General features: G+C 39.3%; 1 protein-coding gene across 1 annotated transcript; it reads left to right on the top strand.

Annotated features, from left to right (window-relative positions):
* The first annotated feature begins 1,404 nt into the window (after positions 1-1,404).
* Positions 1,405-24,921, top strand: LOC139722151 (uncharacterized). The gene is made up of 18 exons (XM_071633462.1): positions 1,405-1,499; positions 6,754-7,014; positions 8,174-8,313; positions 9,112-9,454; positions 10,293-10,483; positions 11,278-11,418; positions 12,096-12,395; positions 13,329-13,468; positions 14,707-14,824; positions 15,504-15,608; positions 16,957-17,223; positions 17,946-18,067; positions 19,034-19,139; positions 19,934-20,163; positions 20,815-20,931; positions 21,882-22,030; positions 23,214-23,403; positions 24,327-24,921. Exons 2-18 carry the CDS (start codon positions 6,818-6,820, stop codon positions 24,414-24,416), a joined length of 2,946 nt encoding a protein of 981 aa, XP_071489563.1. The 5' UTR covers positions 1,405-1,499; positions 6,754-6,817; the 3' UTR covers positions 24,417-24,921.
* The last annotated feature ends 534 nt before the right edge of the window (positions 24,922-25,455 follow it).

Consider the following 25,455-nt stretch of genomic DNA (forward strand, 5'->3'; position numbering starts at 1 on the left):
TGTTCGTAAAGTTACGAACAACTTACGAGCGACTGGTGATCAGTTCGATGTGCTATACTTACCAGAATTTCCATAATTCAGCACAAGAACTGATCACCAGTCGCTCGTAAGTTGTTCGTAACTTTACGAACAGCTTTATGAAACAGGGCCCTGACTATATATGTATATATATATACACACGCACACATACCTTATCTGTTGCTTCTGTGTATAAGTATGTTTTCTAGCATCAACACCCTTACGTTCTTAGTGTTGAAATAATCCAATGAAAGTGTTTCATATTCCTGGCCTTCATTATTCTCAAGTGGAATAATAGTACATAAAACGTAATACTAGTAAAATTAATGACTGTTAATAAGTCTCATCTATTTGTTCCCATTAGTCCAAATCTTGGGTCCTTGATAGAAAAGCCAGCATGACGTCAAAATGACAAAACTCAACATTTTAGTATCATCTTCATACTGTCAGGTTGTTGGTATTCATTTTTTTTTTTTTTTTTTTGCGCAATCTATCACATCTTCTCACTCTTTTCGCGCGGAGGTTGAATTCAACGTGGAAGAATCGTAGCTACTGATTTCGATATCTCTTTATAGACGATAGAGTTACGCATGCGTTACAGAGACTCAACGCAAGAGGGCGATCTGACACATTAACCAGAGCGGGTTGATAGATAGAGTTGCGACACCGGAAGTTCGCGCTGATTGGTCAATCCCTCAAAATAGTTCCCCCTGGTCGTATGATATCGATAAGACCTTAGAAAACCGCGCACCCTATTATGACGCAAACAATGCATTCATTGTTATTTTGCTCCGTGGCTCGCGCAAAGTAGAGTTACGCGCTCCGCGCATGGGTTTTGCGCGAGAGTGCAAAATAGCTTCCCCTCGTCGTCATAACAACAATAAAGACCCACAACCCGGGATTTTGAATTACAACAACAATTGTAAAGGAGTGGGACTACATGATATTTCCGTCCTTACATTTTGACGTTCGCCCATCAACATCATCCAGGAGTGTTAAAACAACTCTGAAAATATTTCATCATTTCCGGTTGTTTGCATCCGTTTCCTTAACTTCGACAGTAAGTACTCCTTTCTCTACTTCATTAAGTTTACATGTTTGTCGTAAAAACAGGACAATTTTTCTCAACAAGTCACACTCCCGTCGCAAGCAACAATGGTATCTCACACTGCCGCTGGGTCCAGGTACTGCGCGCCTATGTGAAAACCCTGTAGAACTAATTCGTCGACATCGACGACCAGGGGGAACTATTTGACGTGACCTTTGTACCCCAGTGTCGCAACTCTATCTATCAACCCGCTCTGACATTAACCTTTGTGACCCATTCATTTCGTACTCGTTTCGTGACCGTACGTTGTACGTTTTCAACTTTCGATTTGGCCTATATCAGTATAAAACATAACAGCGAAAACCAAGGCTCCGTGATCTCGATCACTCTTCTGTTGAACTTGCCCGACTGGTATCCTGTCTGGCTGTTCTTGGTAAGACAATTGATTTAGTAGTGAAACGTTTGATGCCTTTATTTAGATAGAATACATGAAAATATGGTGTAAAGCAACAGTCAACTTTGTGGAAAGGCTACGAATACGATTACGAATCAACGATCTGTTTCCATGGCATGGGCATGGCATTACACTTACAGGAGAGGGCACGTGTGGGACCGTTGTTGGCGTGCTTTTTGCATTGTATTTGTAATCCCAAAAATGCCAAAAGCATGCCAACGCTTTTAACATACCACGGGTTATTCTTGGCATGTTTATAGCATTCTAAAAGTGTTGACGATATCAAATGGGCCATAAATACAGATTTCATAGTCTATAGATTACTTTACTTAGCTTAGAAGTTAGAGGACAATGTCAATAAGTGAGCATGGACATACACTCACTGTGTAGGTCTATATGTGTGGTGGTGAGTGAGGTGAGGTGAGTGAGTGTGATGATGATGATTTACTGTGTCTGTAAACGTTAACGTTGCCCTGATTTTGGTAGTGTTTGGTGTTAGTTTTTATATAAATTTTAGGTTCTAGTGCCATGGCAATGCATTAGACGCTAACGTTTGATCTATGATCTCTTTGACCGAAAGATCGGTCTGTATCTGTCCGTCAGGCAGGGTATGTTCCGCGGAGACTGCGTCTGGCTTCACGGATCCCCTCTTCAAGTCAATGATTCCGGCTCCTGTGTGGAGCAGTCGCGCTCAGATCAAACGTTACGATAAACCAAATTTCAGACAGCTTTTTTACATTCAAACAAGTTTGACATGACATGACACATTATGCAGCAATATTTGGGGTAAATTTCTCACATTGTGCAATCGAAATACTCGCAGTAACTGGGTTATAACGCAGAAACTTTATCCATATCGCAACATCGCCGTTTGCTAGCTGTAAGTCGCCATTTTGAATCTGTAAGCCAATCACATGCTAAATCACGTGCAATCACGTGTTAAAGTAAAAAAACACGTAGAAATTACCTCGCATGTGATTGGCTAATAGATTCATACTGTATGTTTCTGCAGTTTGAACGTGACGACGCGACGGGCGGGTTGATGTGTGTTTTACGTTGAAAATTCTACCAAAATGTTGGATTATTCATTAATCTGGTGAGTGTAGTGTATTCTTGAAAAGTTGATTTCATTATACAAGCTTAAATTTGCCGACCTAGGGCCGTGAATTAGACGCAATCGAGAAGGGTGAGGTACCTCACCCAATTTTCCATAGAGAGAGTGGTTAAGAACATCCACACAGCAATGGGTACTGATACCTTCCGTCTGCCTACGGAGGACAGCGTTAATGGCAAAATATAAAAGACTCCTCCGGACAGACGGATCTTTCTGTCTATGATCTCTAGACTAACGTTAGACCTAGATCTAGTGACATGACAGTGAATTATGTAATGAGAATTTTGTGATTGTAACACAATTTGTATGTAAATTAATTGAATATACATTGGTGAACACACTGAAGATACAGTTAGGGCACCAGTTTTCGACACTTTAGCACATTTCCTTGTTTACCATCAATACTGCACCGATTTACCTCGGAATTTCGATATGAAGTTTAGCTACTAAGGCCAATTATAAGGCCAAGTAAAAAAAGATAGTAGTTTCTCGTCCGGGTTTTTTTAGCAAGGCGATGAGGGAGGTCCTTACTATTTGATATCTTACTATTTTTTCGAGGATTGTCGAAATGAAAGTAATATGTGTTTCTCGTCCGGTAATTCTGAGAAAGGTAAGGAGAGAGGGCTTTACTATTTTCTATATCCAATTTATGAAATGAAATATCACTCTGGTAGCTGTGTTATGAGAGACCAGGTCCCAAGTGTATATCTTGCCTGCACTCTGTGCATTTTCAAACAAATACATGTAGATTATGTACCATACTTGAAATGAAACTTCATGCATGCAGAAATACATTTGCTTTTTCTTTCCACTATAGATGTCAAGGGAAAATGACCATCTTAACACTGGTATTTAGTGTTGTAATGGCATTTCTGATACCAGTGCACTTGCAATTCTGATGTATTGTGCTATTAAATGAAACAGGTATGAAACTTGACCGAAAGATCGGTCTGTATTCTGTCCGTCGGGGAATGTTCCGCGGAGACTGCGTCTGGCTTCACGGATCCCCTCCGTATACGGAGGACAGCGTTATAAAGGCAAAATATATAAGAGTCCTCCGGACAGACGGATCTTTCTGTCTAGCATAAAACATGTCTTTCAACAAAGAATGTACGACTGAAATAAATTCCATGATATATTCAAAACACTGCTTCATTCATCATTGGTGTTTGTGACTTTTTGTGTCCACACAGCTGGTATATATCTGCATTTCTTCACAGTACAATAAAATTGTAGCACATTCAACTGGAAACTGGCTTGTACAATTGCAGATGGATGTCAAAATGATACTGATATGGCATTATAGCATTAAACATTTAAAGATGTTTCTTCATGTTCTAAAAAGACATTTGATAATCACTCATCATTTGGATGATGAATGATTGTATACCACACTAAAGATGATATGACTCACGGCCGTGTCCGTGACATCGTAAAGAAAAAAATCCCGCAGAAATACGAGACAAACCAGAATCTGTGGAAAAGTTATTTATTTTGTAGATACACCATTTGATGATTCTACATTTGCTGGAAAAGCGCTGTCAGATGCAACGTATACAGTGCAGAGTGTACGGGCTTCTACACATTCGAATATGTTCATGCGTGCGTGCAGACAGCTGACAGACACGGGCCCCGTTGCTAGAAACTTTGCGTTTAAACGCAACTTGCAACTGATTGTCACTGGCCAATCAAAATCATTGTTGCATGTATGTCTTCTTAATAGGGCAGACCCTGAGCCAATCAGAATGGTTGTTTCAAAATTAGCAATTATTTGCAATTGATTGCAACTTTCTTGCAACGGGGCCCAGGGGATGGTACCGGTCGGTGACCGAACCTGGACAGCTACAGACACGCACACTTTGCCAATACGCTGGTGCGGTACAGCCACTGCACCAGCACCGTACCATCCGACACTGCACACACATGCACATATAGTCACAGTGACATGAAAATGTATACAAACTCGATACAATCCTCACAAGCATTTGTACAGTACAATTCATCCGCTTGAAATATGAGAAACGGAGAAAAATACGAACAATGCGCGAAATATGCGTGGAATATCAGCGATTAATCGCAAAAATGTTGCCGCTATCGCGTTCACGACGTACCGAGTGCGCTGTACATCACAGCTAGCCCAGGCGCGGCCTGCCCGCGCCCATCCAACTACAGTTCGACTGCTTTGTGGGTCATTCCTTCTTGCCGAGCTCGCAGTGTGAAATGCATGCGTTATTACATACGCACTACAGAAGCTACAGCTGCACTACAGCTAAGTAGAGGACGCAAGGCGTAATTAGAAATGACATCACGATTGGTAGGTGAATTGTCGATCTTTTTTCGGCGGCCGAAAAAATAGTAAATATCAAAAAAGTCGATGCGGCAACTGAAAATCGATGCGGGCGGGAAGCGGGCTGGGACGAGAATTATGAATTTCTTGGTATTTTCAGCGCCATTTTGAAAATAGTAAATAGTAAAAAAATTGATGCGGCGGCCAAAATCGATGCGCGCGAGGACGAGAAACTGGTTTCTTTTTTTACTTGGCCTAATATGCCTTGAACGAATTCCCATTTGAATGCACTCGTGTTCAATTTTTAAGCGATTTCCGTCATGCCGACGCTGGCATCAGATTTCGACACCCAGCATCATTTTTCGACACAATCACAGCGCGCATCACGCATAAATCACATGGCGCGTACAGTACGCGTACACTGCATTGTGGACGCAAACCAGCAGTCATACATGTACCAGCGGAAGAACTTGTTGTTTCCTCTAAAACGTGTCATAATATGGGAATGTCGAAATCTGATGCCACATTCTCAAAGCCAACTCTTTCTACAAGTTTGCTCATTTATCACGAATTCAGCCATGAAATTACTAAAGACGATTATGAAATCAAACATTAGGATTTGGCAAACAAACTGGTACTAAAGTAAGATAACCGGCATGGGTGAATTTCATATTACGGCGATGTATACAAAATGCGTCATATTGTTTTGAACCCCTAAAAATGGCTGACATCAACATTTCTGCTGACACTGTGTTGCTTTTCTCCTAAATATTCTACCGTCGGATTATGATGACAAGTGACAAACGGTGTTTATATAAGACTAGAAATGTGATTGATAACTTGGTTAGTTGTTGAAGTCAGACGTTTGTATTGAGTATAAAATTTAATAAGGATTATATGCTGGGTGTCGAAATCTGGGTCCTGTCGAAAACTGGTGCACTAACGGTACATTGATATTGTAACTCAGGAACAATGGAATTGTGCAATTTTGCACTTTACGGCCCTATATTATCGGTACCTCATTCACCGTATGCCAAGGTGATTTCCCATGAGCCACCACACTGAGCAGCTGGCGAGCTTCTCTAACAGTAACACTGTACAGACTGACAAATCGGGATAAGATTTTTATATATTTTTTTTTTTGGGGGGGGGGGCACATACCGGTAATAATTTTACCAAGGCAGCGAGTGGACATATGTCTTCTGCAATAAGATAATTAGTGATCCCCTGCTTAAGATATAACGCCAAATTAATTCATTTAAAATCATGATTGAAGCATAGAGCAGAGTTTACCACTCATTGTTTGTGTTCTGTTGCATTATGTGCCAATGCTCTTTCGCGCCATGTTGCGCCGCGCAGGGAAGGGTATTAGAGCCACCATGTGGCATACCATAAGTGCTTTCATCTCCATGCACACACACGTTGACGCACTGCGTCCCAACGAGAAATCTCACACACGTGCTCACGGTACAGTGCCGGAAAACATGCTGTGGAACCCGTGGTGCCTGATAGGTACTTAAATTCACACGCACTGCTCGATTAGGGTAAAATCTTGCAGCGATGATATAGGGCCATAAAGTGCACATTTGCTGTAAGTTGTTAGTGATGATTAGACACTAGATTCTAATTGTTAGAATTTAGCTCATCTATGCGTTTATTCAATTTCTGCCAGCCCCAATGAATTATTTATTACTTCTCCAGCTAGACAGAAGGCACCCCTCTTCAAAAAACAGGTCAGTGAGGAATGGCTGAAACTCTTTGTTTGATTCTGATGAAATCAGAGCAACTTGTAAGTTTGCATTATCTTTGTATGGCTTTATTTCCTAATGCAGAAGCGGCACCCTTCATTTGTGTGGGTGGTGGGAGAAGATAAATGACGTAGAACCCTGAAGAGAAATGCCAAGCTCAGAGAAACACGCACGAAAGGACAAACACAAACAAGAGGAGGGTGATTGGCGAGTGAAGACACTCGACGAGATACGGCAGGAGAAGAAGAAGAAGAAGGAGGAGGAAGAGAAGAAGAGTCGAGAGTCATCTAAAGAGATGGAGGCAGGAGAGAGGAGGCCAAGAAGACATTCTTCAGGAGATGAAAGGTTGGTATACCAGTATATTCTACTTACATTTGCATATATATGGCTTCTTAAATGTCCTTCCTAATACAGTGCACTCCTATTATAACAAAAAGAGCTATGATGAAATTTTATTGCTACAACGTAAAAATTTAGGTCCCGATATTGCCTATTCAGTGCACTCCCGTTAAGCAATCATGGTTATAACGAAATCCCGGTTACAACAACGTAAATACTCAGGCAGCAACATTATTCACAGTATGTTTTGTTTTGTTTTGTTGTTCATTTGTTCCGTTATAACAAAATTTTGATATTATGAAAGAAAACTGCCGGTCACAATGACTTTGTTATAACATAAGTCCACTGTATATATTCATATATGGGTGCTCTATTTGTGAAAAAGCTATAATGGAATTTTGATGTAAAGAAAGAAAACTGCTAGTCCAAAGAGTCGCCTGAGCTAATATTTGTGTAGAATCAAAGTAATCGCTGCCTGCAATGTCAGTGAACAGTATAATGTGTTGATATCTTTCAGTTAAATCAGTTGTCATGAATTCAGTCAGCTGATACTGCTCTCTACAAGAAACCTCACATACAACACACATAAGCCCATACAAATATGCAATCACATTAATACAAGACCCATTGGTCTGATACCTTCATATTTGAGGCAAGTTCAAGCAGCAGTGTGTGAGAGAAAAATGTGTAATTCTTTGAGTGCAGATTGTCATTTGCAAGTCAATTGCTTAGCCTGTATGCATTTGATAAATTTTCAGCAGTAAATTGACATTAACGTATTCTGTTCACATCCTCAAGTAACGGAATTCATAGAGATGTCAGTGAAGTTTCTAGAGTTTATGGTGTACGGATTCAAATCTTCTCTTTATTAGATTATACGAATGTTAAACTGAATCTTTTTTTTTTTTCTGAAAAAGGAAAAGGATCCTTATTTCCTCCACCATGTGGAAATTGAGATTTGACAATAAGGACTACATTGTATTTATGCATGACTACATCTCTTCAACTTCATTTCTGGGATGAACACTGTGCTAGGGCTATCTATAGCTCAGTTGGTCGAGCACCAGACCAGCAGTTCAGAGTCTCGGATTTGAATCCAGATGGAATCCCATTTTTTTTTTGCTCAATTTTTCTCGAATATTATTTTTCTTGAATCCATATGAAGGTTGGATGATGATGAAGATGACATGTTGAACATCCAGCCGCCTCAGGCCAAGGCTAGCTCCCACCGTGACCCCAAACACAGGAAGGAGGAGAAGAGGAAACACGGCCGTTCACACAGCAGGGATCATGACAGGAAGAGAAGTGAGTTCACACTAGTCACTCACCTCTACACACGTTACAGATCATTCCCTTAATCACTTACTATCCAGATAGTGATGTATCATTGGATTTTGCAGGAGATTGACTCCACATTGTGAAAAAACAAAACAACTACAATCTCTGTCAGGAAGAAATGCTGTAGTCATCAACTCGATTAACATTGGATATAAATAGAAATGTGGGCGTCAACGTAGTATTGCATGAGGAAATGACATAAGCTGTATGAATAGCAAAGTTAAATAGGATAGCATCTTTAGCATGATGTCATGTAATAAGAAAAAGATGTTAGATTCCAGTCAGTACCCAGAATCAGCTTGTGTAGCACCAGGTGCTTGGAAGTCAATGAGTAAAATTTTTCCTGTCTTTCTTTCTTTGTCTCCCTAATTGCTCCTTGTTCCACCTCCTTCTGCCTTTCTCTCTTTTCACTCTCGTGCATCATACATTTGTTTCATTTTGTGTTTGTTTATTTGTTTGTTTGTTTGTTTCTTTCTTTCTTTCTTTCTTTTTTTGGGGGGGAAATACACTTTGTCAAGAGTGGTTCCAAAAGCAAGCAAATAATCATTGATTAGCACATGATACATTGTGGTGCTGCATCAGATGATGTTATGATGAAAAAATACTGTTATATTTCTGGCATTTGAGAGGATGTTATGAGATTTGGTTAGCAAAGATCCTTTGTTCCAAACAAGTTTAGGAGTCTGTTTCTCCTAAATACTGAGAAAAATGTCAGCAAAAGTTTTTCTTACACTGCTGGGTATACATTGGTATCTTTTTCATCAGGGAAAAGGTCACGATCAACAGACAAGAGCAAGTCTAGGAGTAAAGACAGCGAGAGAGATAGAGACCGTGAGCGGGACCGGGACAAGGGTCGGGAGAGGGACGGCAGGGACAGCCGGGACCGGATGAAGAAGACTCGCAAGGACGACCACGATGATGGCAGACAGGCTGGGGGCCCCGTGGGACGAGGCCACCACGAAGACACAAGGCACGTGATGAGCGGGGGCGCTGTTGCATCTCAGGAGGACCTCAGGCAAACAATTCTGGAGCGGAGGGACCCAGTTGGGAGTGGTGACAAGTATCAGAGAGACATGGAAAGGAGAGGCAGGGAAGGAAAGAGAGAAGGGTAAATATATTTAGTATAACTTTAATTTTTCTTTTATATACAGCATGCATTTTACCAACTCTTATCGGTGTAGGGAGATCCCGTCGTGATGTAGAAAATACTTACCATCAAAAGAGCATATCAAGCTATTTGGATGTGTGTGTGTGTGTGTGTATGTCTGTTTTTTTTTTTTTTTTTTTTTGGGGGGGGGGAGGGATATATCATAAAATGGGTTCAAGACTGTAGCCAGTTAGAAGTATTGAAATGAATCATGAATGCATGTTTTATTTTTATGCTTATGCAGGGGAGTGCAAAAAGAGCACAACAATATAGCATAATACACTCTCACTGATGTCACAATTTACATACTCTAGCAGCGCACACTAAATCAGTTACGAGCTCGTGTTCCTTAACTTCTTTACTGTTTACAATTTAGAAGTTTGTAGTCAGTGCATTAGGAACATTTGTTCAAACATCTTGACTATTGAGCAAGTTTTACATGTAGCTGACTGATATTCACCCATAAAGGTTAATGGAAATAGTTCATAGACCCATTTTGTAGAACAAATAATGCACAGATTAGGTTCATGATGTTCAATAGTGGAGATGCAGCGCACTCTCACCCACGCATTGTTTGCACTGTAAGCACTCATGTATAAGGCAAACCATTTTTGTCCTGAAAAATATCGCGTTTGGGGCACGCCTTATACACGAATGTAAGAACCTGCGTCAGTGTTTTTTTTTTTTTTCCGGCCCAATGTCCAAAGTTGGGGTGTGCCTTATACACGAGTGTTTACCGTATACTATTACTATACCACTACTGAAGAAGCATTATGGGTTTAAATGCTGTCTGTTGCAGGGAGAGGACTGAGAAGCCAAAGGAGCATTCCTCAGAGAGACCCAGGAGGGAGGAAAGACACCGAGACAGGGAGAGGGAGAGGAGGGAGAAGGAGGAGAAGAGGGAGAGGAGTAAAGGCAGCTCCAGGCACGAGGGACACAAGAGCAGGAGCAGATCACGGAGGGAGGAGCTTACGGAAGAGAAGAGAGATGGTAAGTTGAGATGTGGTACTAGCAGCAGCAACTGTAGAAATGAGTAGTAGTAGTAGTAGTAGTAGTAGTAGTAGTAGTAGTAGTAGTAGTAGTCAGGGGGGATCCAGGGAGGACTGCAACCGGCGCACGCCCCCCTTTATTTTTTGTTGAAACAAAAGAAATAAAAAGAAAAAAATGGGAGAGGGGTGCGTGCGCCCCCCCTTTAATTTTGTAAACGCGCCCCCTCTTTACGGAATTCCTTGATCCACCCCTGGTAGTAATAGTAGTAGTAGTAGTAGTAGTAGTAGTAGTAGTAGTAGTAGTAGTAGTAGTAGTAGTAGTAGTAGTAGTAGTAGTAGTAGTAGCAGCAGCAGTAGCAGCAGCAGCAGTAGTAGTAGTAGTAGTAGTAGAAAAGGTAGTAGTCATGGTAGTTGTAGTGGTAACAGAAGAAGTGATAAATGTACCAGCTGTAAACCTTGTTCTAGTAGCAAAAGTGGGTTCTATGCAGAAGCAAGAGCAGCTGTGATAGTAGTAGTAGTAGTAATGTTAGTAGTAGTAGTAGTATTAGTAGATGTAAGAGTAGAAGTGGTAGTAGGAGTATAGATGTAGTAGTAATGATAGCAGTTTTAGTAGAAGCAATATTGAAATATAACACGGGAAGAATAAAGTGAAGGTGAAATAATTGCAATAGTAGTAAAATGAATAGCAGCAGTGAATGATAATTGTAATGTTAGTGCGTGTGTGTGTGTGTGTGTGTGTGTGTAATAGTAGTAGGTTAATTCCTGTGGCACTTTTTTTTTTTCTCACTGTCAAAGGTCAAAGACCTAGCAGCAAGGAGAGGAGTAGTGGAGGCAGTCGCCATGACGACAGTCACCGTGACTCCAAGCACAAAAAAGGGCTTGAGGAACATCATAGTTCAAGCCGAGAAAGAAGTCCACACAGATCTTCTCGAGAAGGTGTGTAGACTCTTTCTCCTTCGTGCTGAATTTTGATTCTTAATCTGCGTAGATCAGTGTGTTGCAATGTATATGTTTGTAATGATACTACTTGATATCCCATTGCAAGTGTGGGACAATTATGAAAATGTTTAAACATATATATATATATATATATTTTTTTTTTTTTTTTTTTTTTTTTGGGGGGGGATTTTGATGAGATTATACCCTCTCAAAATGAGACATGAGCCAACATTCATATTTTACCCAAACCTCAAACTAGTTCCAGTAGCGAGGCTTTGTGGACTGTTAAACCCCTACTTTGCCTTCCAGTTTACAAAAGTAATATGTATGATGTGTCCAAATTTTCTTTTAGTCATTATTTTTTATGGGTACAGAGGCATGGGCATACATGCCTGGATATAAACCATGGCAAATATGATGTTGGTTAATGAAATTCTGCCAGTAGCATGAATGCCCATAATTTGCCTTCAGAAGTTACTCTCTGTGTTCTACACCTTCTCTGTCTACAAGCTGAAAGCTGAAAAATGCACTATGGCTCTAAAGTTAATCTATCTAGATGCGATGGAGAAATATAAGAGGTTTATATATAAGTAGTATGATTATCATAATGTACATGAAGGAGCGTATTCTTTTCGTCCTTCATACTCCAATACTTTCCCCTTTTATTCATGCAGAGAAATTAAAGAGAGAGGAGAGAAGGAAGGGTGAGGGCAGGGATTCCGATCACGACTCCGACTACAGGAGATCCAAGTCGTCATCCAAGTCATCGTCGAGGTCGGGCGAGAGAGATGACGAGGCGCAGAGGGAGATTGACACCAGGAAAGAGATGATGGAAGATGAGGAGGAGCACGAGGAGCAGGAGGAACATGAGGAACAGGAAGGGCAGGATGAGAGGAAAGAGGAGCAGGGTGAAAGTGAGGAGAACGCATCTTCGTCGTCAGAGGAGGAGGGATCGGAAGAGGAGGAGTCTTCTGGTAAGGCGTGGCAAAATGTTATTGGCAAATTGCACCCCTTTATCTTAGCACGATATGGTGACTGCAAGCTCTTTGTCTTATGACCTTGTCTTCTTTTTGAGGGCATTTATAGATATGAACTGGTATTTCCCTGCCCCTGTAAATTACTAAGTATGCTGTAATTGGTCTCATTGAGTGCATGGCTTGCAGGCTGGGATTAAATGTTCAGGCCTTTGACCACCGCATCCCAAACTACCTCTATCCAGGTTGACCTGCTCAAGACCTTGGGCATGGTATCTTCCCCTCACACAGGGTCCCTGCTAAGACTGCCAAGACCCAAGTGCCAAATATCATGTCCTGCAACCTACAATGTATGTCCCTATGGCCAGTGATTGTCTGCAGATTAGGAGTGAAATTTAGGCAGTGAGATAAAATTGCAGCAAAAGAAGATAAAACCATTATGATTTCAAGTGAATTCTTATGCTAATGCTAATGGAAGGATTTAGAGGTGAAAGTTTTCAAGGTTTGTGCATTGATGAGATTGAAACGTGAGTTTCAAATGTACACCAAGGCATGGAAAGCCTTGTGGTCCTGTGGTGAAGTAGAGTGCAGAAATAGTCACTTGGGAAACTACAGTCATTGAGACTTTATGTGCCTGTTAGAAAGTTTTATGATTGATTGATATGGGCATATTTACCCCTCTTGATATTGAGTCCCTCAAACAACAACTCAAAGGGACACTGACACTTGGCCACTTGGCCTATGCATTTTCCCCTTTAAAAAACAAACAAACAAACAAACAAACAAACAAACAAACAAAAAACCACCAAACACACTCATTTCACCTTCTGTAACAAATACAGTGCTACAGCCCCCTCCTGCACATTCCTAATACGGCTATAATTGTCCCTTGTGTTGATAAACAAACAGAAGCCGAGTCTGAGTCAGAGGAAGAAGAGGAGGAAGAGGGTGAGGAGAAGATGGAGCAAGCCTCAAGCTCTGGGGAGGAAGAGGAGGAGGAGGAGGAGGAAGAGGAGGAGGAATCATCCGATGAAGAAGGAGAAGCATCTGAGAAGGATGATAGTGAAATGGAGGTCAGTATACAAAGTTTTAAAGGGGACCTCCAGATGATTTTCAGACTTTTACATTTGAACAACTATAAATGAGTTAAACTGAGTATGGAGTTTCAGAATTTATAGTGATTGGGATGAGGAATGAGAATGTTTTCATAATTTACAACAAATTGCAATGAACAAGGATGATGACATGGCAGCCTCGCCGTAAGAATGCATGAGTTGGGGCTCAAGGAAACAGAACAAAAGAATAAGGCATGCATAGATTCTTCACAGGTGAACTTGTTAAGCAGGTGGTATTGTAATGGAATTACACTGCTACATTTCTGAAATATGTGAGGCTCTGATGTCATCAACACTGTTCAGTGTAATTTGTTTAAGATTTTCAGTTTATTGGTTTCTCAGCTCAAAGACAACAATAAATCCTACGAATCTATACATGGAGCTGTCGATTTATGTACTACATGATGTGAAATTATGAAAATTGTCTGGAATGCCCCTTTAAGGCAATATCCTGTTGCATACAGACACCACAAAGACTGATTTTCGGTGTCCATGTTCCTGTTTGTAGAACTTTGAGTGTTCAGTTGCTAACCTGGCAGATGTTGCTTGCAAATCCTGCTTTGTGCAATACAAAATGTGATACAGCTGCATATGATATGGTGCCTCCTAACTTCCTTCCCAACTCCAGTATTGAAACATGCAAATGTTAGCATTAAAAAAAAAAAAAAACTATGTTTATTTTTGTGTAGTATTGAAAGTTGTTTGACCAAAGGGTTTGTTCTGTGCAAACTTGTAGTATGACATTATTCCAATACTGCAACACTGCTTTCTACTGAGCAAAAATACTATTCTACCGTTATCACCCTCATTCTAAACCTGGATGTTACATGCACCATTCTTCCTGTGGTGCTTTTGGTCTCATTTTCATACAAAACTGTCCAGTCTCTGGTTCTACAGGGGGTTTCTTGAATAATTGATAGTCATCCATGACTGGAGAAGAGAATAAAAAAACCTGAGTTTTCACCCATTTATCCCCTTGATTTCTCTTTAGAACTCCCTGAATTTGTTGTGTGAATGCTGGTCACCTTTGCAAACTGCAAAATTAGACGCTTTGTAGATAGAATCCCTGAACCAGCAATTGCTATGAAATAATGTTAAGGTCCCCCCCCCCCCCCCCCTCAAAAAAAAAAAAAAAAAAAAAAAAAAAAAAAACTGTCTGTCCCTCTATCTCTCTATTTCTGTATGTTTGTCTCTAGGAAGGAGAACACAAGGATAGTGAGGAAGAGGAAGAGGAAGAAGAAGTTGAAGAAGAAGAGAGTGAAGAGGAGAAGTCTGACTCGGAAGACTCCGAGTCTGCATCAGAGTCTGGCTCAGGTAACCTTTGACCCTTTTGGGACTTTGTTAACATGAAGTGTTGGTCTATATTCACAGGGTGCGTTATGTTGTTATATCCTGTGTTGGTTTTCTCTTTATATGTGGATGTTTGTGTTCTCTTGCATTCAAATATTGAAGGAAAATCAAGTTTGTTTGTTTGCTTGCTATTTTTTTCTCATAGTTTTTCTCAACTCTTTAGCATTCATTAGCCATGGTAAATGTCTAATCTTACGCTCATTATGTGCTCATAGTTGTTTTGTTTTTCGAGCTTTAGGTTTAGTAGAGAATGGTAGTTCATGTGCAAACCTGATCCAACTACATAAGAAACCAAACAACTCTCCATTCTGTTCATTTTCAGGACATTTTTCAGACAAATAACTAGTGCTACCTGTACAAAGAGTAGATGGATCAGTTTACATCATGGTGTTATGCCTCCTGTCACCATCTATTAAAGCCAGAGGAGTTTGGTGACCTTGATGTGATTTTGTTGACATGGATATAAGAGAGGTGCACTCACCATCTTAATAGTGCACCATCTGGAGTACACTTAAAAAAAGTGCCTTCTTTCTTGTAGATTACTGTAAATTATGGATTAGTATTAAGTTCAGTTGTATATCCATTTTATCAGTCCATTGTGAAGATGTATAAATAAAATGTAAGCCAATCTGTACCTTTACAGAGGAGGAAAGTGAGAAGTCTGGAGAGGAAGGGGTCAGTCATCCTGAGCCAAAGGCAGAGGTCCCAAAAGTCAAGGAAGAGAAGCCGGAAGACATCCGTGAAGTGTGTAAGTCCACAAATCCTCTCCTTTGCTTCATAGGCCACCTTCTCCTTATCTCTCTAGCCCCTGATTATGGCCATGGTCACACTCTCATTGATTACTTCACCACTTGTTTCAACCTTGAGGTGTGTATTCATGCATGGATATGTGTGTAGGTGTAGTATATGCAGACACATATACTTTACTTTGCGTGGTTCATATAATGCCTGTTTCACCCTGCACTGTACTTCAACATCTAGAAATCCGAAGTCAATGTTTGTCCATAGTGTGCAAAATATTATGAATGTTACTGCTTCTTTGTGTTAGTACAGATTGACTTCAAAAATATACCAAAAACAGTGCTTGAGGTGGTGATAGGTAATCCAATGCACTGAATTCTTGTTTATAAAATGATTTCACAGTGAACACAAGAAACTTGAGTTATCTGTAGTCATAACTAAAGTAGCATCTCTTGACCTGTTGTTGTTGTTGTTTTAAAGAACGAAAGAAGAGAGAGAGAAAATGGGGCCCTATACAAATAATTTGCCCCAAATGATTTTTTGCAATGATTTTTTTTGCATGTTAGAGAGACTACCTTAAAGGGATCGTATAGTTTTGGTTGAGACTTAACTTCAGGTTTTTATCATTTTTTGGTGAGATAGTGAGAAACCTCTTATGAAATATGAAAGAGCATGTAATTCCATGAGGATTTCAACGTTTATTTGATGAAAATTGATTTTGAAATGGCTGAGATATTCAACACAGAGCCATCCTCATAAAGTGTGGGACCCACATTTTATTACGATCATTTTGTTTTACTTTCTTTTTGGATGTTTCAGCTATTCCAAACCCGATTTTCATCAAATAAACTTTGAATTCCTCTTAAAATGGTATGCTCTGTACTATTTCATAAGTGTATTCTTGGTATCTCGCAAAAAAGTTAAAGCCCAATTTTCATCTCCACCATTACTGTACCATCCCTTTAAAGAAGTCATAAATTATATGAATGAATGAATTAATGAATGAATGGATGACAGACAGACAGACAGTCAGATAGACAGACAAAGCTACATGTAATGCCTCAGCTACAGAGGCCAAAGACTTGGCCACAAGGTCTAAGACAAGCAGATGAGGATATTTTCTGTGAATTGTAGGGTTCTGTATGCCATTAACCTTTCCTGTGTTTCATTGCCCACTTAGCACAATTTGAAATGTTTTAGCAGGACTTCTGTGTTTAATATACTCCCCCATCAATGTCCCTGGTTGCTCCTTTTGTTCAGCACACACCAACATGCCTGTGCACTATGTTGAGCAACCTGTACACGCTCTCATTATTACAAGATTTTCTGATACACTGTCGATTTCAATCTCACAGATGCCAAGCAGGCCAAGTCCAAGTTTGATGACTCCCCCAGCCCTCTTGGCGGTGGAACCGTCAAGGTGGAAGAACCTTCCGACATGCTCAGCGACACCGAGTACCTCCAGGACTCGCCCCCGGCCTCACCCATGGAGCTGGAGGAGAAGCTACCCCCGTACTTCCCTGCCATCCAGGGGTGCCGCAATGTGGAGGAGTTCCAGTGTCTCAACAGGATAGCTGAGGGCACCTATGGAGTGGTGTACAGGGCCAAGGAGAAGAAGAAGAGTGAGTGTTTCACTGAAATACAGGTCTTGAATCTTAGCCTGGGCTAAAGACACACCTTGAAAGTTCTAGAATAGGCTGTACACCTCAGTTTTAAGTTCTGTAGGTCAACAACATTAAAAAGAGATATCAAATGAAACAGATTGTAAGTCTCAGAAGAAATTTCTGTAGGAGTTGAGGTGCTGTAGATACAGCATGATGGAACCCTAGTGTGTTCGCTCTCTATGTGTATTGACCATTGTCACAATTGTGCAGTAGAGCAAACATAAACAAAGTAGTGGATTGATGTGACTTAACCAACAGAATATTGTTTTTAAGGATATTGTGAAAGAGCATGTCGGTAGATATGAAAAAAATGGAAAGGTTGGGAGTATTTCTATTCTAGAACTCTCAGATAAGCTCTGGAAACAAAATCTTTACTACATTTTGTCACTTTTTTAGGGTGTGAATGTTTGTGAAAATCCTGTCAACAAACTGTTAAATTATAAGGAAAATCCTGACACCTAAATGTCAGTCCAGTGGCCTGTGACTGGGCCTGGTTTGTTTGATATCAGAATAGTTACTGATGATAGAATGTTGAAATCATACGATACATCAAAATTTTACGCTCATTTTGTTTTGTTTTGTTTTGTTTTGTTTTGACATTGCCTGTAGTATAAAGTCATAACTGCAAGCACTCTTTGCTCTGTTACTGATCTCCATTCAATATGTACTTTAATGAACAGATGAGATTGTGGCACTGAAGAGGTTAAAGATGGAGAAGGAGAAGGAGGGCTTCCCCATCACCTCACTGAGAGAAATCAGCACACTACTCAAGGCTCAGCACAGGAACATTGTCACAGTCAGGGTAAGGTGGCACACTCCTTTACACCAAGCTTTTAGGTTGAGAACTCTTTCTGTGGGTGATGGAGCTGAGATTGTACTCAAAATTAAGAAATATGTGTTTAGCGTGATAAATATGACTTCTTCCAAAGCATTGTGCACAGAATTGCTTCATAGTAACTTCTCAAGTACTATTAAACAAATGGGAATATTTCTTTCTACTGTAATCCACAATTGTGTCAAGAGGGGTCTGATATTCATCTGCCAAACTCTATTACGTATTTGCAGAAGGGATCCAAAAAAAAAATAAATAAGTAAAGCACACGCTAGGACTATTTTTGTGCTTTATTCCTGTATTGGAAATATGAAGCTTCATGTTTTAAGCTTCATGCTTCATTGATCTTGTAAAGCAAATATTTCAGTAATATTTTCAAAGAAGTTAGGCCCAGACATGAGAATGTTGCCAGTGTATTAAACTTCACATACGATCACATATGTAAGTGAGATGGAATGATGTTGTCATAGTCCACTGATTGTCCATTTGCTCAATGCTGGCTTACAAATCTATCCTAAATTCAAGAGAAAGAAATCATGTGCTTTATGTCAAATTATTCTGGAGTTGTACATAGATGGTAGTGATTACTATGTACAGGGGAGGTATAACAGTTTGCTGAATCATATAGAAGAAGAAGAATTTTAAATTATTTTAGGTAAACACAAGTGGGATAATTTTGGGCAATAGCATCATCACCTGTCAAGTTTGTATATGTGTGATTATTACTGATGTCAATGTTCAGCAAGAACATCAAGAACATATAAAACTTCATATAACTTTTCTATTTTCTATTTTTTTTTAAACGTCTCAATCAAACCAAACAGTGCTGTTTGTTTGATTTTCCACTTATTATAGTCACTTTAGATACAGAGTGGACTTTACTATTGAAGTATCTGCCATCTAGATTTTGCATTGTGTTTGATTAACACATCTCAGGAAATTGTTGTGGGAAGTAACATGGACAAGATCTACATCGTCATGGATTATGTTGAGCATGATCTGAAGAGCTTGATGGAGACGATGAAGCAACCGTTTACTATTGGTGAGTTATTCATGGGTTGTGTAGCTTGATTTAAGAAGGGGTTCAAGTTGACAGTAAGGTTTGACTGAAAAACTCATGTTTCTCATTCTTATGAGGATGATACTAGCATGTCAATTTTTAGGGGTCTTTCTTCATGGGAGCAGGCTTGGCAACAAAACACTTACTTGATTGGAAGAAAAATGCTGGCCATCTTGAATGGTTGTTACCACACCAGAGCCAAGGGCTCAAGTGATTTCAAGGATTATCCTGGGATATATTGGGATATGCACACCCAGCGTTTTTTGAATGGTACATTTGTTTCACATTGTAGACAGGAAGCAGGATCCCAAAATAATGCCCAAGAGATCTACAGTACTGTTAGAGATGATGTCTTATCCAGCTCAAGCAGATAACATCATTTCTTTACTCTTCCATTTTCAGAGCCTTGTTTGTAAAATTTCATTTTTTCAAGTCTGTTTTTGTGAACCCTTCTTTTTCACAGATCCTTTCAAGTTTTATATGTGTATGTCAACCATTCAAGTATTTTTTTTTTATCTTTTCTTCTTCTGTTTGATTTTCAGGTAAAATTCTTATGGCCCTTTTATTGACCCTCATTTTTAAAGCTATTTCTCAGTCTATAGACTACATAAATTCTAACTGGAATTGTTGTTTCACATGTATCCACTCAATTAGCACACTTCTACTCAGTAGAAGCAAAACATAAAGTGGAGAATTGTTCCTTGGATCCTCATTTGGTTATTATACAGTAGCAGCCTGCTGACAGTCAATGTTAATCACATGATTTTACATGATAGGTGAAACCAAATGCCTGATGCTGCAGCTCCTTCGTGGAGTACACCATCTCCATGACAACTGGATCCTTCACCGTGATCTCAAGACGTCCAACCTGCTCCTCAACCACCAGGGCTGTCTGAAGATTGGAGACTTTGGTCTGGCGAGAGAGTACGGCTCGCCGATCAAGCCCTACACCTCCATTGTTGTCACCCTGTGGTACAGGGCACCTGAACTGCTTCTTGGCACAAAGGTAAATCCTTCACTTTCTTTTTAGCTTGGGCAATTTCAGTCTTCTTTTATACCGAAATAAAGGCCTTAAATGTGATGCAGACGGTATGGCCATTATTTTTCCTCTGGAAGTTCTTTTAACTTGATGGATATTTGTCCAGATTGTGTTTCCTTCTTTGCAACATTTTGTAGGAGGTTACTATCACGTCATGTAAGGGGTCATGCATGGTATGCTTTGAAATATCAAATAACATCAAATGAAGAAGATTGCATTCAATCTTCATTTTCCTTTTTCTTTGGCTCCTAGTACAGTAGAAATGAATGATTAATACAATGTATATGCAAAGTAATTTATTCATTTCGTTTCCCCTTACAAGTAGTTAAGTGATTTTAATATATGCTGTCACAACACCTTTAAATATTTCAAGGTACAGACAGCAAGGTCCAGACAGCAAGGTCCAGACTGCAAATTCTTGAGAATTGTCAAGGGGGATGCTGATGGCATGCATTTAAGTGTCACGTAATATTCATTCTGTGATTGAGATCATATGATGTCTTGATTCTGTTGTTCCTCTTTTCTTAAAAAATGTATATAAAACAAAAAAATAACAGGAAGAGTTTAAAACTGAAATGTGTATAATTGATTTCTGCTTGACCTTTTCTATTGTGACAGGTTTATTCCACCCCCATAGATATGTGGTCAGTCGGCTGTATTTTTGCGGAATTCCTGACAATGAAACCCATCTTCAATGGACGTTCAGAGATTGACCAACTGAACAGGATATTCAAGGTAACCGTGAATGTATCTGTATGGACAGTTCTATGAAACAAACAAACAATAGCACATACATACATGTATACAAATAAGAGCAAAGCTTTTAAATATGTATCTCGTGGCATTACAGAGCTGAGAATGTTCAGGGTGAGAAGGAGCATCAAGCAGTAACAGACTTCCTTGAGAAAAAGAAATGAAATAAAAAGGAAACTGCAGTAATTGTGTCTTGGCACAATGTGTGTAATTGGTACATGTAAAGCAATATAATATGGTGGTGCCATTTAGGAGAATGTTTTGCTGTTTCTCCAGTTGAAAAAAAAAAATGGATATACTTAAAGATATAACAGTCAACTCAAAAACCCATGTTTCACGTTTCAATGGTAGCTTCCATTTCGAGGATCAAACTGCTGTTCAAGATTTGTGCTGCGCAAAGGAGAGCATCTGTGTTATGATATTTTGAACTTTTGGTAGTGGTTTTAGCCATATTCTTGAATAAAGGCAGTCTACCAGCTTTGTTGTCGATACAGTATCATGAAGCTTTTTTCTTATTAACACAGTAGCAGTTTTTTCTTCCATTTCATTCTATTCCCTAGAAGAACAGATGCATCTCCAATTGCCCATTTCTTTAGATAAGTGTAGACCCCCAACCCATGTGAAATGACCAGAATGACATTCCAGGAAAATTATCACAGTAGTGACTTGGAATTTCTTAGCAAGTGTGCTTGACATGTTATTATTTATACTAGGTGCTCAAAAGTGAAACATTTTAGTAACCCTTTCTGTATTGCACATCAAGTTATGTTTTATCTAAAAATGTAATCATGTAGTAAGTCAGTTAATCGGCAGAAGTGTCACAACATGACAGAGGTGGCAATATGTAAATATACTTGTTATTATTCACGTTATCAATATTATCTGTATCATAGTTATAAAAGTGATTCCTTTGTCTATCATTTCCTGTAAAGGAACTGGGCACACCCAGTGAGAAGATCTGGCCAGGTTACAATGAGCTTCCAGCCGTCAAGAAAACCACCTTTGCCACACATCCCTACAATAACCTCCGTGGGAGGTTTGGCACCTACCTTACAGACATGGGCTTTGAACTACTCAACAGGTACTGAGGAGCTAAATGTTGTGGCACAGCGTAGTACCCTACAATCACAATTCAATAGTAGTCCTGTTTTTTAGATGGTGGCTGTAGATTGGAAAGATATTGGTAGTTAGCATTTAAAGGACAAGTTCACCTTCATATACATGTGGATTGAGTGAAGGCAACAATGTTAGTAGAACACATCAGTGAAAGTTTGGGGAAAATCCGACAATCCGTTCAAAAGTTATGAATTTTTAAAATATCTGTACAATCACTGCTGGACGGAGAAGACTACTACAGTGTATGATGTCACATGCGTACAACGATATAAGGATAATAAAAAGAGAATTTCACAAAACTTGACTTTTTGAATAAAGTGCACATTTCCTCGACTTGTTACTGACTTATGTTAGGGGTAATATTATTCCCCCTGACTTCTGAAAGAGAGAAGTCGAGTGATCTTTTATTATGTGAGAAAAGTGAGAATATCTTGAATATTCTTTATACTTTCTTTATATACCAGTTGTACTCATATGACATCACAAGCTATTGTAGTCTTATCATCCAGCCGTGACTGAGCAGAAACTTCAAAAATTCATAACTTTTGAACGGATTGTCCGATTTTCCTCAAACTCTCATTGATGTGTTCTACTAATATTGCTGCATTAACTCAACCCACATGTCTATGAAGGTGAACTTGTCCTTTAATAAAGATAATGTATTCATGAAGCTCACATATTTAACGTTCTTCAAGTTATGTGGAGTTGTCTATTAAAAGTGATCATAAAGCTATGCTGTACAAAGAACTGGTAGTGATACTGAATTTTTTAAAAGCAAACAAGAATGATGTTGGCAAATAGTAAATCTCCCACCCTTAAATAAAAAAAAAAAGAACAACAAATGATGTGTTCGCAGAAGTCTTTTGAGATGTGATGACATCAAGAAATCCAGTTCAATGAGGTATTTTCAGTGTGAGAAGAAAGGACATTAAATTAAAAAGTACTGATAACTGTGTCATACCAAGTTTTGTGGATTGGCAAGTTCACATTTTGATCTGATAAGGAGGTATAGTCATTCTATAATTGATGCTGCCTTTGAGAACTGTGCATGATTATTTTTTTATGTGTTTTGTCATAGAACAACAGAATATTTCCTGTTTGTCTCATCATAACTTGTTTATCTTTCTTTTCTTGAACTAAAACAAAAGATTCCTCACCTATGATCCCGTTCGTCGCATCACAGCGGAGGACGCACTGAAAAGTAGCTACTTCAATGAGTCTCCTCAACCAATCAGTGAATCCATGTTCCCCACCTGGCCAGCAAAGAGTGAGAACGCACGGACAAACAAACCCAGAAGTCCACAGGCCCCAGAGGGTGGACAACAATTTGCCAAACTTGTGAGTCAGATGTACCTTTTGAGATGAACCTTTGCATGTAGTTCACCATTCCTGCATCATCATGTATTCATGGGACTACATGCAGTTGATATGTTCACTGTACATACTTTCCTTTGCAAAATAGGGTGAACATCCATACTTTACCACTACTGGTACACCTGAAAGTCTACTTTTATTACATTCATACTAAAAAATTAATAACAAAGTCCTGTTGAATGAAATGATGGTACATCACATTTTCCTTTGTAAGAATTTGGTTCAAGACTTCGGACTGAAAACAGACAAAACTAGTATAACGGTTCCTGCTGTCAAGTACCGGTAGCAGCTGGCTGTTCTCATTTGTAATTTAAGGGGAAGTCCAGATGACTTTCATAATTTCACACTATGTATTACATAAATCAACAGCTCCATGTGTAGATTTGCAGAAATATTGTGATTCTTGATTAGAGAAACCATTACTCTGAAAAACCTAAAACAAATTATACTTATCAAGAACGATGACATGGAACGCTCATATATTTCAGAAATGTAGCGATGTAATTCTATTACAATATTGCTAGTTTAACAAGTTCACCTGTGTGGAATTTATGCATGCTTTCTTCTTTTGTTCTGCGTTTTTATGAATCCACTCATGCATTCTCATGGTGAAGCTGCCATGTCATCATCTTTGTTCGTTGTGAACTGTTATAAGGTTTGAAAACATTCCTGTTCCCTGTCCCAATCACTATAAATTCTGAAACTCAATACCCGGTATAACCAATTTATAGTTGTTCAAATGTTAAAGTCTGAAAATAATCCGAAGTTTTCCTTTAAAGTTGCTAGTCTATCTTTCTTACTCTCCTGTAGTTTCAGTGCAAGATTTACTTTAATTTGTAGATGAAAGCATTAACATTATATTGTCCTTTTCACTGAACACTGTACAGGAGCGAGAAGAGGAGGACTCAGGGTTTCACATGTCTCTGCCAACCCATGGTAGCTCTGCCCAGACCTCAGGATTTAGTCTAAAATTTTGAAGACCGCCAGCAGTCTTCAATCAACGTGGTTGAGCACTGTGAATTTTGCTTGGGGAAAGCAGTTTGGCATACTGCCTGGATATGAGGAGGAATGCACTGGACACAAATTAACAGTACTTTTTGTGATCTGTACAGACTGGAACTTGTCCCCTATGCAGTGACCAGAATTCACCAGCAGCGTGACATTTTACCAGCAAGAGTACATTTTGCATTTCACTTTGACCTACAATGTACTGTTTCCTCATCGTTTGAACGCTTCGCATGAAACCTGCTGTGCCACAATGATTGCGCAATGCATTGTTACGGAGTGAGTTCTATAGTGCCTGTTGGCAAACAATGCAGGCTATCACAACATATTGCTTTACATACAAGTCACAAGAAGGGTCAAATCTTGGATGTTAATGCCTGGTCTATACATGAATATTTGGATGCAGCAGAAGTTGCTATGCTGACACCATGATATCTCACTGTGTCTACATATGACCGATACATCCAATACCCTTATTATGGGGCAAATATGTAATGTGTTTCAATTATAAAAAGCAAAGAATCAGAAAAGCAACTTGATATTAACCCATGTTATGTTCTATTGTATGATTTGACAGAACTGTTAAACCATAAATAAGACATAGGGCCAAAGTAAAGGCTTGTATATTTGTGTACAGAAGAACAAATCAGGTTTCCAGCCACAAGAGGTAAATACAGTTTTTGCCTCTGAGGTTGGATGATCCACATTGCATAGGTATTTGTGAAGATGTTACGTTTACATCTATCGATCAATATATCATAGGTATTCTTGATGATGGCAACATTTAGAAATGAAAAGCCCAGAGATGAATCAGAATTCATGAAAAGCCCCCTAAAAAGTTAGTTTCAAGAAACTGTTCCTCTTTTGAGAGTCTTTTATTTCATGTGTCATAGAGAAGGGGGAAAGCATATCACTTTAGAAATAGAAAAATGAATCAGTGGGTATATTAAAAACAGGTGCATGTGTGTTTTTTAACACCCTGTTTAAGTTAGAGTATGATGATGGTCATCT

Source organism: Diadema antillarum, unplaced genomic scaffold, assembly GCF_040938485.1.
Source record: "Diadema antillarum isolate AM-2024a unplaced genomic scaffold, OU_Dant_1.0 scf00000159, whole genome shotgun sequence".
In the NCBI taxonomy this organism is placed as follows: domain Eukaryota; kingdom Metazoa; phylum Echinodermata; class Echinoidea; order Diadematoida; family Diadematidae; genus Diadema; species Diadema antillarum.